Raw genomic sequence first — 14287 nt, 5'->3', positions numbered from 1 at the left:
TCTCCCTACACTGACAAAAGAGATAGTACACCTATACCAAATATCAGCCCTTAAAAGGACTTTTGTGGACCTTAACAGAGCGATTTGTGTCACGGACGATCTGTCCCTGGTGCACACAGCCAACCTCTCCCTACACTGACAAAAAGCAGAATGTGAAATGGCCGCCAGGTCAGGTCTATTTATAAGGTAGGGGGTATGTCCATGTGCTGAAATGTTTCAATTGGCTGTCCCATTCCACCTGATGGATGTGTCATGGGTCAAAGTTCTCCCCAATGTAAACTAATATGGCCGCCGCGAACAACGCCATATGTTCGCAAAATCGGCAGGCTGCGAACAAGCAAAGTTCGCCGCGAACCGACCGCCGGGCGAACCGAAAGGCCATTACTAGTGGCTAATGCATTTGGTTTGCAGCAATTTTGTAGTCAGTATACAAAGATCAATTTTTAACCGCTTGCTGACCGCCGCACGACTATTTACTGCGGCAATCAGCCCCCTACAGGCAAAACGACGTAGGGCTACGTCGCTCACCCACGAGCCTCTAGGGGGCAAGCGCGCACCGCCGGAGGCGTGCTCCCGCCCCCGCTCATTCACTGCCATCCCCGAGCGAGTGATCGGCGGCTCAGATGTCCGCCGGTCACTCGCGATCTCCCGCTGGAGAGGGAGAAAGGCAGGCGGCTAATGTAAACAAAGCCACCTGTCATTCTCCCTGGTGTAACGGCAGAGATTATACGATCCTGCTATGTAGGATCGTATGTCTCTGTGGTTACATCACAAGCCACGCCCCCCCTCACAGTTAGAATCACGTCCCTAGGGATGCATTTAACCCACTGATCACCAATAAAGTTAACCCCTTCCCTGCCAGTGTCATTTTTACAGTAACAGTGCATATTTATAGAACTGATTACTGTAGTAATGTCACTGGTACTCCCAAAAGTGTTGAAATATCAGTCAGGGGTCCGATCTAACCGCCGCAATGTCGCAGTCCCACAAAAAAAAAAATCGCAGATCGCCGCCATTACTAGTAAAAAAAAAATAAAAATGACATAAATCTTTCCAGTAGTTAGTAGACGCAATAACTTTTGCACAAACCAATCAAAATACGCTTATTGCAATTTTTTTTACCAAACATATGTAGTAGAAAACAAATTGGCCTAAAATGTTAAAACATTTTGATTTTTACATTTTTTTGGGGGAATTTCATATAAAAAAAAGTGAAAAATATTGTTATTTTTTCAAAATTGTCGCTATTTTTTTGTTTATAGCGCAAAAAGTAAAAATTGCACAGGTGATCAAATACCACCAAAAGAAAGCTCTGTTTGTGGTAAAAAAAGGACGTCAATTTCATTTGGGTACAGTGCTGCACGACCGCGCAATTGTCTGTTAAAGTCATGCTGTGCTGAATCGCAAAATAGGTCCTGGTCTTTGAGCAGCCAAATCCTCCGGGGCTTAAGTGGTTAAAAAGTAGGGAAGGGATTATGCTTTTTTAAAACTGTGCAGATTTTCTGAACAATCAGAACACAAATCTTTGCTTATCAATCATGGTAATGTAGGAATGGAAAACATATCTGAACAAGTAAATAAAAACGATGTACAAAACAGTACAGTAGTAGACAGTATATCATATAATGTACACATAAGGTTTGTGTTCTCTATTTTTGCTGGGATTTGGCCTGTATATCCACTTGCTGACCAAGCCTGTACTGGCACTTTTTGTGTATAAGTTTAAATCCGTATATTTTGCTAGAAACATATGTAGAACCCGCAAACATTATATATATATTTTTTTTTGTTGAGACCCTAGAGAATCAAATGGTGATGGAATTTTTGTGCAGCAATTTTTGAACTGCATTTCTTTGGGAAAAAGTACATTTTAATGAATTAATAAAAAAGAAAAAAAAAAACCCACAATATATAACCAAGTTTTTTTGTAAAATATGAAAGATGATGTTACATCGAGTAAATATATACCTAACATGTCACGCTTTAAAATTGTGCACTCTCGTGGAATGGCGACAAGCTTTGATACTTAAATATCTTCATAGGCGATGCTTTAAACATTTTTACAGGTAACCTGTATAGAATTAGAGAGGAGGATGTCTAGCGCTAGAATTATTACTTCCGCTCTAACGTTCTTGGTGATAACCCACATGTGTGATGCGAACACCATTTACATATACGTGCACGACTTACATATGTGTTCTTTGGATAGAGGTGCTTTACATTTTTTTCTTTTTATTTATTTCATTTTTTTATTTCTACACTGTCCCTTTAATTTTCTTTTAATTACTTATATTCCTATTACAAGTCATGTAAACATACCTTGTAATAGAAATAAGTGATGACAGGTCCTCTTTATCGTGAGATCTGGGGTCAATAAGACCCAAAATCTCTCCTCTACCTTTAAAGAAAAAGATAAAAAAAAATTGTTTTCTTCTGCCCTAGACCAGAAGTGACGCTCGCTCAGGTCCTCCAAGATCATAAGAGGCAATCAGAAATGATCTCTGGTAACCTCTATAGTCAGCCACACAACCTGTTGGATCATTTCTCAGGTGTGCCAATAAAAACGGAAAGCCTGAGAAACCCCAGCAAGCGGCGGAACGGGGAGGGGGACAACCCCTCCTGCTGTTTCTGGAAGAGATCCAGTGGCTAATTAGCTACTCAGATATTTTTTATGAGAAAGCCAATCACCAGCTGAAAAAAAAAAAAAAATACCAGGATTATGGCTGATAACTTTGGCTTTAACCCAAACCGCTTGCAAGTTGCAATGTATATATGCATATTGTAGTCGGCAAGTGGATATACGTATTACAGGCATGTGGAAATGTATAAATGTGTAAAATGCTTTAAATATTTTTGAGCCAGTTTGTTTTCCCCTTACTGCATGTTCTGTGTATACTGATGATGTACACACAAACACACATGTACATACAAACGCACACATAAAAATACATGCAAATAAATATATAATTTTAGGACTTTGCCCTCATCCAGGATGCAAGCAGTGGACTGTCTCTTAGGAGAATGCATGCCAATATAAAAAGGCCTTGATGGGTGCATGGCAGTTTGGAGGAGCGAAAGTTCCTAGACAGTCACGATTTGCATATAGACTCCCCTAGGTAATTATTGCATATGATGCTGAGCTTCCATGATTAAAAGAACTGAAATCCCATTAATGAAAGGGGGTGGGTGGGAAAAGTCAGGCTGGACTGAGTTAGATGATGCTGAATGGTCTTCAGCCAGTAAATGGAGATCTAAATTGCTTTAGACTCTAATACCCACTGTGAAATGCTCTGGTGCTTTTACAAACTTTCAGGCCTGTTGGGTTAGAGTTCAGTTTTAAGGAAACCTATTTACTTAAATGGAATTCCAACACAATGGGATACCATTCAAAATGAATTCTAATGATGTATATAAGGTGCTTTGCCACTGGTTGCTGCAATGCATAGCTGTGAAGCCAGCCCTAAACGTATTTACTGCTCGCTAAAAATATCTTCCATAAATACTTGCAAGTTTATTTTCTGGTCACCGGTGATGTTATAAAAAATTTCTAAACTAAAAGAGTTAAATAAGAAAAATGAATTCCCAATGGCTCTGTAACCATTGGAATCCATTTTACTGATTTAACTTTCATAACCAACAGTGAGGATTGTCTCTAACTGAAAAGAGGTGTCACTTTATTCCTCTGGATTCAAAAGTTGAATCAGATTTTTCTTTATGATTCAGCAAAGTTTTGTAAGGATATTCATTGACCACACAGCTTTATACTGTATGTTGTTAACTGTATGACTGGTTACAGAATTCACTAAAGAGTCAGTCCACCCAAAAATCTATAATTTGATTATGGATAGATATTAGTAAGCTCAATCACTCATCAGCTTAAATCAGTTAGGAACACCAATAGCAATGTCTACCTTCCATTGAATTATTTTCCTTTGTAATGGTTGAACAAGCAGTAAAGGCTAAGAACTAACCACAGCAGTTCTTAATGGTATAAAAGTTTAGTGTCAAAGGCTAACTATATTTTTTCCATTCCTGGAGGGGAAAGATGTTTTTTTCTGCATGCAAGTTCACTTCATGGTAATTCTATTTATTTTTCTGAATTATACACAATATTAAATCATAAACCAGATGACTGAAATAGGTTATTTTCTTTTTATTTCCTTTCTGTTCTAGTTATATGGTTCTCAGCATGAAAATAAAAGTAATTTTGGAATGATTATTTTAAGCTGAATGGACACAGTTATATTTATTGTATTTGTACTCTTCAACTCTCTTTGAGTGCAGTACTTTATAGAAAAATCAGCATGTGATATAATTATCCAGACTAAAATTTTAATTTTTACTGTCGAGGCACACTGTGAGACTATATTTTCCATATGCGTGCAAGCTGTTCCTTTCATTAAAACATATCCTTTAACAGGAACTATGACAGTGATAAATAGTTATTAATGTGCCTTCTTTCATCAGCATTAAGTCATTGCCCTTACAATCTAATTTAAGTGATTGTTGAAAATGTCTAACAATGCATAAAAAATACAAAAATAAATAACTACCAGTCAGGTTTATGAACAGACATCTTATTGTAAACATATCCTTTTTTGAAATAGCTAAATATTATTAATCAGGATTATCAAGACTGAACAAAGGAATGAGTACTATTCAGATGGAAATAAAAAAAAAATCAATATTTTCATTTTCTAAACTTATTGCTAAATATAGAACAATGTATAATGTAAAAGCAGTGGTATTCAAATGCTTTCAAAAAATTCTTTAGGGTTTACATACCAAAAATCTGGATGTAGCTACATTATGAAATGCTGCCCTGGTGGGTAAGGACACCTCAGAAAGATTTTTTATGGAAGAGACTGCAACATGGAGTGTATATTTTCCAGGTAACAGTCCTGGCAACTTGTCTTAAGTTGGCTTATTGCCTTAAGGCTTAAAGAGAGACTGCATAGTTTTGAGTCAATGAACAGGAATGCATTTACACCTTAAAAAAAATACATGTTTCAAATAAACTTTGAATACATGGTACACACATGACAAAAGGGTTACATAGAATTATGAATGTTCGAAAAAAGAGTTTCTAATTGGAAAACACAGCAGTGTTTGCTTGTTTTTAGACTGTCTCTCTCTAACTGAATCTCTCAGCTGTGTTTGTAAATTAAAGTCTGAACTTTTAAGTTTGGTATTCATGTGAAAAGGGCCCTTTGTTTCCTGTCTCAAAATATAAATATTACATTTATTTAATGGAAACATTATTTTTATGTCCTGAAAGTGCTTGGCAATGAATTCCATCTTGATACGCTTGTAAACAAGACCTTAGTTGAGCTCAGTGTTATTTTGTCAAATGAAAAGGACTATGGGTAAAGTAAATAACAAGACTTAACAGATCATTTTGCAAGAGAAAACTGAATACTATATGGAGCTTTAGGACTTGCATAATTAAAGCCCTAGCAAGGGCAAAAAATGTTTTTTCCTACCCCTCTCTAACCCAATTCTGACACACTTTTTGCCCTTTACCAAGTGGTGAAGCCAGAAGTGGGGATTTAAAATATTAGATTTTTTTAAAGTCATTAAAAGTTTTTAAAATATACAATGCTAATATTTTTTAACTAATGAATAATTATTATTATTAACTACGCATTTATAAGCAAGTATATGCCAAGTCAAAACTTTTTTCTAGGCACAAATATATGCAATATGTGAATAGAAAAAACCCAAAGCTTCCAGATACTTATTGTATTTATGACTGACCCTCCATTCAAGGGTTATAAATACCGTACAGCTGCCAGTAACCAAGGAAGGCATGCTATTCTTCTCATTATCCTTGGTTGGGTGTTAGAAAATGAAATATACAGTATTTAATATACTATACCACTAGAGGTAACTTGCCTTCTGTCTTTCACTACGGCTATGCCCCACTGGTTACTTCCCCTGGGGATACCTGGACTCTGGTTCACTCTAGGTCCCACACTCTCATATAATTTGTCCACCCCCCCCCCACCTTCCTTTTCTGGTTTCTCTATCATGAGTGGCTCATGATTTTTCCACAAGGGCTTTCATTCACTCTCCTTGGATTGGGCTAGACTTCTTTATCTTCTCTCTTACAAACCACATTCTCCCTTATCACCCACCTCATTTTCATTCATCTAATATGCACTTGCTTGAAAGCAACATCATGTTTTTATCCATATGCACTTTATATATTTTATACACCTCATCGTTATTAGATATTATGATGCTACTACTGTCAACACTACTGAATCACCCAGACTCACCACATATGTGGCATCTCACCCTGCCTGCCTGCCCTGTGTCCCCTCAGCTCCCATGGGAGGCACCCATGGTCGTGTCTTCACATCCAATGCTGGTGCTATGAGAACTTCTATGTAAGTTTGGAATTTTTGGGGGCTTTGTCCCTCCCCCTTTCCCTCCTTCCCCTTTCCAGTTCCCTTCATCATCATAGTTGCAATTTTCCTTAGATTTATTTATTTTTTAGATACATATCACACATCTACTCCTGAAGAAGTGGCATACACAAAGTCCACGAAACGCGTAGAGTCCCATGATGTCATGATTTGTATAATAATTTTTTACCTTCTGGAATCTCTGCCTTGTTGATTGAGATGTACTGGGATTTGGGGACCACTTACCCGTTTTCTTTATTATTTTATTATCCTGTATCTTACGTTACCAATCATGTATGTATGTATGTATGTATCAATAAATGTTTTTGTCTTCTGTCCAACCAGCCTTGCAATGTCTCTCATTTAAAGTCCCAAACCTCCCAATTTTTCTTCTTCTATACCACTAGAAGAATATTTTACTAGAATAGAATATTGTATAAATGTGAATATGCTGTCAATAGGCACCTCAGGTTTCTCATACTATTCAAAAGTCAATATATCTGTTTTTAGTTGACTAAGAATGGTTATACACTCCCAATTTCTGTGTTGTGGTTATCACAGTGTTTATCATTCAAACTCAAAATGGTCTGCCCAAGTAAAACTGACAATATAATTTGGATTTTCTAGATTTACCTAAACACAGGTAAATGATACTACAAAGAGTTCTTGCCTGTATCCTTTCAACTTCTAGAAAAGTTGCTGTGTGGAATGCTTTCTCCCAGGTTGTAAGTTCATTCTCCAACTCCACAGAGAAATACAGGTCCTCCCCAGATTCTGATTGAACACCAAAGCAGTGTTTCCGCCGGTCCAGAAGATCACTGTCCTGATTAAAACCTGAAGTTATACAATCTGGCATACATCAAGTAATATTTTTTTTTACAGTTCCCTGATTTAAATATATTACAATAACCAAAATTATAAGTACAAACAGCCATGTTATAATGATCAGAGTATAAAGATCATTTTAATCACTGGTCACCACTGAATTCATAGCATGTGCACATTTTAAAGACTTGTTTTAAGTGCAGTGATAACCAACCTTTTAAATATATTTAAAAATATTTTAGCATGAGATTTTTTTTTTTTGTAAGGTTAGAACCTTACAATCTGAGTATTACTTCACAAATGTATACCTGTATGATACACCAATATGTTGACTTTTATACCTTTTACAGAATAAATGAACAGCCCCCTAACTGTAAAATGCAGCTTTTTAAGCAAATATTTGTCAGTGTGTTTGGGAGAAGATAGGTAAAGCTGTGTGTGATAGTTCTATATACAGTGCTCAACAAATGAAATACACATTCCTTCCTAGGTATACCTTTTTGTGATTACAAGCAGCAACTTCAGTTGCTGTTTGGCTATACCCCCCCTCCCCCCTTAAAGTTTTTTTTTTTATTACATACTGTATATTATTTATATATTATATTATATTATATTATATAGAATGAAAAAGTTGCCTACTCTCCCCCTCTTATATTGCCGTCTAACCAATGTGCTTATGTACAAAATGGCTATTTTCTCTGAAATAATACACTCATTTTAATTAAAGGAAAACCTGCCTTGTTTCTTCCTCTTACATTGAGGCCTAAATGAGCTGCTTACATACTACATAGTCAATGGATATTATTTCAGGATAAATTGTTTACAAATTTGAAGTAGCGCTATGCTTCAAATTTATAACATAGTGCCACTTCAAATGTGTACACAATTGAATTTTAGATATGGGGACACATTGTTAAGTTGTAAACAGCTGCTTCCTATTTCTTATATTAAGTGGTAGGGAATAGGATTCTATACTACATAGTTCAGGATAAAACCTATCTTGTCTCTCCCTCTTACATTGTGGCCTAACTAAGAAGCTTACATCTCGTCCAGCCACTGTAAAATATTTGGGGCTGTTGTCTCTGAAATAATACACTCTCATTTTAATTTCAGGACAAATCCTGCCTCTCCTCATCCTCTTGCATTTTGGCCTCCATGAAGGTGCTTACATACTGGCCAGCCACTGTACAATATTTTTGGCTATTCGCTCTGAAATCATACATTCTTTTTTTCCGTTTTTAGCTGCAGTTTTTTTCTATTTACAAAAAAGTACAGTTCTATTATGATCTATTAGTTCCATTATAATAGTTTTTTTTATTGATTTTGAAGAGGATAACAATACTCACACTCATGTATACACTAAAACATCTGATGGAGATAATAAGCAACGAGGGTACTATAATCAAACATGTGTACCAGTAAACTTTCAGGGTCTGACATACAAGCATTACTAGAGGGTTTTTATGGGCCTATAACCATGGGTCAGAGGTCTAAACACCTGGTGGAGCATGTAGGATTAGACAAGAGAATGTGGGAGAAGGAGTCGTAATGGAAAAATATAGGAAAAACTGGTAAAAGAGGGGAACTTTAGAAACTCCTGGAGGATTGATGTATCAAGGAAGGAGATTGGAGGAAAGGACTTGAGGGTAGGGGTCAGAAGCCTGTAGAATAGGTAGGTCATGGGGGAAGGATAGGTGGAGATGTATCTTCCACAAACCCAGGTCAAGGAGCCAAACAGGTAGAGCAGGCTAGAAGTGGTCAAGTTAGAAGTGTTCAAAGGTAGGTGATGGCTCCAATGTTTTAAGAAATTTAGAATGTAAATCATTAAGGGTATTAGATACTCTTTAACCAGCATCATTTTCATGTGGTCCTTGATTTCTTGGACTGTGGGGTCCTTCCAGGCTTTGAGCTATAATTTTTTTTGAAGCAAGGAATAAAATTTGTAGCTAATTTCTGTTGGTAAGAAAAAAGTTTGCTGTCTCAACTTCCATGACATCTCCAAGATACGCTCCTTCCTAACCAATAACACCGCAAAGCTTCTAATCCACTCCCTGGTCATCTCTTGCCTCGACTACTGCAACTCTCCTTATTAACTTACCTCTAAAAAGCCTATCCCCCCTTCAGTCCATCATGAATGCTACTGCCGGGCTCTTTCCCCTTACAAATCGCTTGGCATCTGCTACCCCTTTCTGACAATCTCTCCATTGGTTGCAACTCAACCAATGAATTCAATCTAAGATATTAAAAATAGCTTACAAAGCCATCCACAACTTGTCCCCCAGCTACAGCATTAACCTGGTGTCAAAATACAAACCAAATTATTCTCTTTGGCCCTCCCAAGACCTCCTGCTCTCTAGCTTCCTTGCAACCTCATACCATGCTCGCCTCTAGGACTTCTCCTGAGCCTCTCCCATCCTCTGGAATGCTGTACCCAAGTCTGTCCAATTATCTCCTACCTTGTCAATTTTCAGACAATCCCTGAAAACTCATCTCTTCAGAGAAGCCTATCTGGCCCCTACCTAGCAACTGTACATCTATTTTCCATCAACACATCCCCTACAGTTATTACCTCTGGTATCTCTTGACCCTCCCTCTTAGAAAGTAAGCAGGGCTCTTTGATTTCTACTGTATTAAAGTGTATTGTAGTTTTAATGTCTACCCTCAAGTTGTAAAGTGATGCATAAAAAATTATATTCATTGTAACATTTACATGATGATAGTGTGCCTTCATTTTTATATTTTTTAAAAGATATTTTCCTATTATTTATAGCTCTTTTAACTTTAGCCATGAGCCACATACAGTCATGGCAAAAAATATTGGCACCCCCTGCATTTCTGGCAGATAATGCCCCACTTTCCCCAGAAAATTGTTACAATTACAAAAGTTTAGGCATTCTCATGTTTATTTCTTTTGTTTGTATTGGTACGACACAAAAAAGTGGAGAAACAAAAAGCCAAATTTTACACATTCCACTCAAAACTCCAAAAATGGACTGGACAAAATGATTGGAACATTCTCAAAATTGTAAGAAATAATTGCATTCCAAGTTTGTAATGCTCCTGTAATTTGTATATAAACTCACCTGTATCAATTACAGGTACTGACAAAATAGAAATCACACTGGCACCCAGTTAAAATGGTGAAAAATTGACTCAACCTTTCTGTTGTGTATCTCTGTGTGCCACACAGGGCATGAAGAAGAGAAAGAGCAGCAAAGAATTGTCTAAGGATTAAAGAACATAAATTGTGGAAAAGCATTGACAATGTCAAGGTTTCAAGTCCATCTCCAGAAATAAGAATGTTCCTGTGTCCCCTGTGTGCAACATCGTCAAAAATTTTACAGCCCATGGCACTGTAGCTAATCTCTCTGGATGTGGACAAAAGAGAAAAAATTATCAAAAATTGCAACAAAGGATTGTTCGAATGGTGGATAAAAAACCTCGATCAACTTCCAGACAAATTCAAGCTGACCATTAGGCACAGGAAATTCAAGCTTTCCTTCAGGCTCGGGGTTAAACGGTGTCAACTCGTACTATACGTCATCATCTGAATGAAAAGGGACACTATATATATGGGACACCCAGGAGGACCCTCCTGCTGACACAGAAACATTAAAAAAAAAAAACAGATTGGAGTTTGCCAAAACTTACCTAATGAAGCCAATATCCTTTTGGGAGAATGTGCTGTGGACAGACGAAACAAAATACAGCTTTTTGGTAAAGCCCATCATTCTACTGTTTTCAGTAAAATGAGGCCTTTATTAAAAAGAATACAGTCCCTACAGTCAAACATGGTGTAGGTTCACTGATGTTTTGGGGCTGCTTTGCTGCTTCAAGCACTGGCTATCTTAACTGTGTAAATAATACAAAAATGTGCTGCGCCAGAAATCACACAAATAAAACAGTGATAATATGTGATAATAATAGATGAAAAACAGTTCATAAGGCACATAATCGTGCTAGTGCTCCAATCAAAGAAATCTCCAAAAGTCCCAGTGTTCAACTGAAATGTGATCCAATCGTGATAAACAACGAATATTGTGAGCACCGTTTAGTGAATCCCTCCACCAGACAGATAAGCCTCTCACCTTCCCATCAGACCCAAATGGGCCAGCAATCACATAGCATGGATAATGGATTTCCAGGAAAGGGCCTCTCTACTGTGTAGCTCCAGGGATTCCAAGATATATGTGGGGATAAGAATGGGACAAAATCTAGTGCTCTCCGTATATATATAGATAAATCAGCTTTATTGAAGAGAATAAACAAACTCACATTTGCAGGGCACTCAGCCGTGCCTGCTTTGCTGACATGTAGTGTAGATAGTGCTCCGGAGAAACGATCTGCGTCGGCCACGCACGCTCCGCCCCCCCTATACGCGTTACGTCGAGCGTGATGCTCCTTTGACTTCCTCGGTAGGGGTGGCTTGTGCGTGTCAAGCCTCGCTCTAAATATGTGAGCGCTCCGGTGGATTGGCCAGCGGGTCATAGTCCCTCCCCTTCCTTTTAGCTTAATGTGAGACACCGGAACCTCCGAACCAGGCATTCGTTCGGCGGTGTCCCTAGCTATTATAATGATTGGGGTAATAATTGGGATCTAAACAGTACTATTAATATAATAAAAGGTCTACTGAATAGCGGATACAGCGTGGCGATGCCGATCTCTCTCAGGAATGCACTAAATACATTAAAACATATAATGATATAGTCACATATATTCTATACCCAATTTTCATAAAAAGCATATATTATCATTCAAAATAAACCAATAACATTAAAAATCATTCGGAAATCATTAAAAATCATTAAAAATCATTAAAAATCATTAAAAATCAATAACAATCAATTACTCTATAAAAAATATATTAAAATATTCCTCTAAAATTAAGCGAATATACCCAGATAAATATAATACATGATACAATGCTGGCCATTAATTTATTTGTCGCTAATGAAGCAGTTCAGGTCAAAATCCTTATTTAAACCCCTGGGTGCCAGAACCTTGGCCTCATACACCCAGAAGGATTCCCTCCTGCTTAACTGGTGAATGTAATTTCCTCCTCTCCAATGTGGCTGGACATGTTCTATTCCCCAGAACTTCAATGTATGTGGTTTTTTGTTATGGAATTCTTTAAAGTGTTTAGACACATTGTGTAAAACCTCCCCCTTCTTTATATTTGCAATGTGTTCTCCTATCCTTACATTTAAGGCTCTGGAGGTCCGTCCCACATATTGGAGTCCACACCCACATTCCATCATATAGACTACCCCTATCGTGGTACAAGTTATGAGATCTTTAATACGATATTCTTTGCCTGTGCTGTTACATATAAAGGACTTCCTTTTCTTTACATTCTTTCTTGTCTGTTGGCATACACCACATCTGCCACATGCGTGAAAGCCCGACAAGAACTGAAATACTGTATTTTTCTTCTGTACAGGAGGATTTATCACCCCCGGGGCCAACCTGTCCTTCAGAATAGGTGCTCTCCTATAAATGAAGCCAGGTCTCTCCGGGAGGTGGGGTCCTAAAATTCTGTCTTGTTTAAGGACTCCCCAGTGTTTTTTTACAATACGTTCAACTTGCTTGTGTTGAGCATTGTAATCCAACACTAATTTGAAATTGTTATTGGCCTCCTTGGATGGAGCTGGTTTATTACTTAAAAGTTCCATTCTATTTAATCTAGAAACTTTCTCTAAGTCTGAAGACACTTTTTCCATATCATACCCTTTTTGCTGAAACCTGTCTACTAATATTTTGGACTGTGCAACAAAGTCATCTTCGTTTGAGCAATTTCTCTTGATTCGGATCAGCTGTCCCCTTGGAATATTGAAGAGCCAATTTCTATGGTGGCAGCTGTCCATAGAAAGGTAAGAGTTGCGGTCTGTAGGTTTAAAAAAATTTCTAGTGTGTATTTGACCGTCTTTAATAAAAATCTCTAAATCAAGGAATTGTATTTTTTCTTTGCTCTCTGTCCATGTTAAAACAATATTTTTATTATTAAAATTCATTTTAGCTTTAAAAAGGTTAAAAGAATCCATATCACCATCCCAAATCATAATCAGATCATCTATAAACCTTTTGTAAAAGATGAGTTCTGGAGGTCTGTGAGATAAGATATCTTCTGCTTCCCATTTGGCCATAAATAAATTGGCGACACTGGGGGCAAATCTTGCCCCCATCGCCACGCCTTTGGTTTGTAGAAAAAAGTTTCCCGCGTACCAAAAATAATTATGTTTGAGACAAAACTCCAAACTTTCCAATATGAACTCTACATGATCCTCTTCCAGCTCCGATTCATCCAGGGCCCATGATGCGGCCCTCATAGCCGCATCATGGCCTATGATCGTATATAAAGAGCCCACATCTGCAGTTGCTAGAATGCAGTTCTCTGTAATGGGAAGGGATTGTAGATCTTGGATCACATGTTTGGTGTCTCTTATGTATGCCGGCGTGCGGGTAACCAATGGCTGCAAATAAACGTCAATATACTGGCCCAATCTGGAGCTCAGGGAGTCAATCCAATTAATAATGGGTCTCCCCGGAGGTTTCTCTACAGACTTATGAATTTTTGGGAGAAAGTAAATAATGGGAGTTCGACAGGAAATAGGGTTCAGGTACATTGCTTCTTTCTTATTTAAAATAGCTTCATCCAATCCATTTTTAATCAATACATCAAGTTCTTTTTTATATGTATTTAGCGGATTACCCCTTAAACGGGAATAAGTATTCGGGTCAGAGAGTTGTCTTGTCATTTCGTTATTGTAGTATTCTGTACTCATGACAACTATCCCGCCCCCTTTATCCGCTGGTCTAATTACCAGTTGCTTATTGGCTTCCAGGCTTGCAATCCCTTTTTTAATCCATTGGGGGTCTTGAATTTTTCTTATTCTTAGTTGCTCTAGATCTTGTGATACCAGATTTTTAAATACTTCCATATACTTGCTGTCTTTATTGGGTGGATTGAACACCGATTTATTTCTCAACATGGAATAATGTGTTCTCTCGCTATTCATAGGGCGGTTATCTGGTTTGGATAGGAAATACTTCTT

The 14287-nt window shown here is 37.6% G+C and overlaps 1 protein-coding gene across 2 annotated transcripts in view; it reads right to left on the bottom strand.

Moving 5' to 3' along the window:
• Nucleotides 1-14287, bottom strand: part of SNTG1 (syntrophin gamma 1) — a 914265-nt gene that overhangs the window by 16340 nt on the left and 883638 nt on the right. The window contains exon 14 of one of the 2 annotated variants that reach the window (XM_082259745.1): nucleotides 7081-7233. In XM_082259745.1, the coding sequence (XP_082115871.1) occupies nucleotides 7081-7233 (153 nt within the window). Of the gene's footprint in view, nucleotides 1-6961; nucleotides 7234-14287 lie in introns of those variants that run through there. The other variant, XM_082259744.1, reaches the window with a different exon arrangement.

This window comes from Pelophylax lessonae (genome assembly GCF_965119305.1).
Source record: "Pelophylax lessonae genome assembly, chromosome: 5".
NCBI lineage: Eukaryota > Metazoa > Chordata > Amphibia > Anura > Ranidae > Pelophylax > Pelophylax lessonae.
This window is presented reverse-complemented; position numbering and strand designations above follow the sequence as displayed.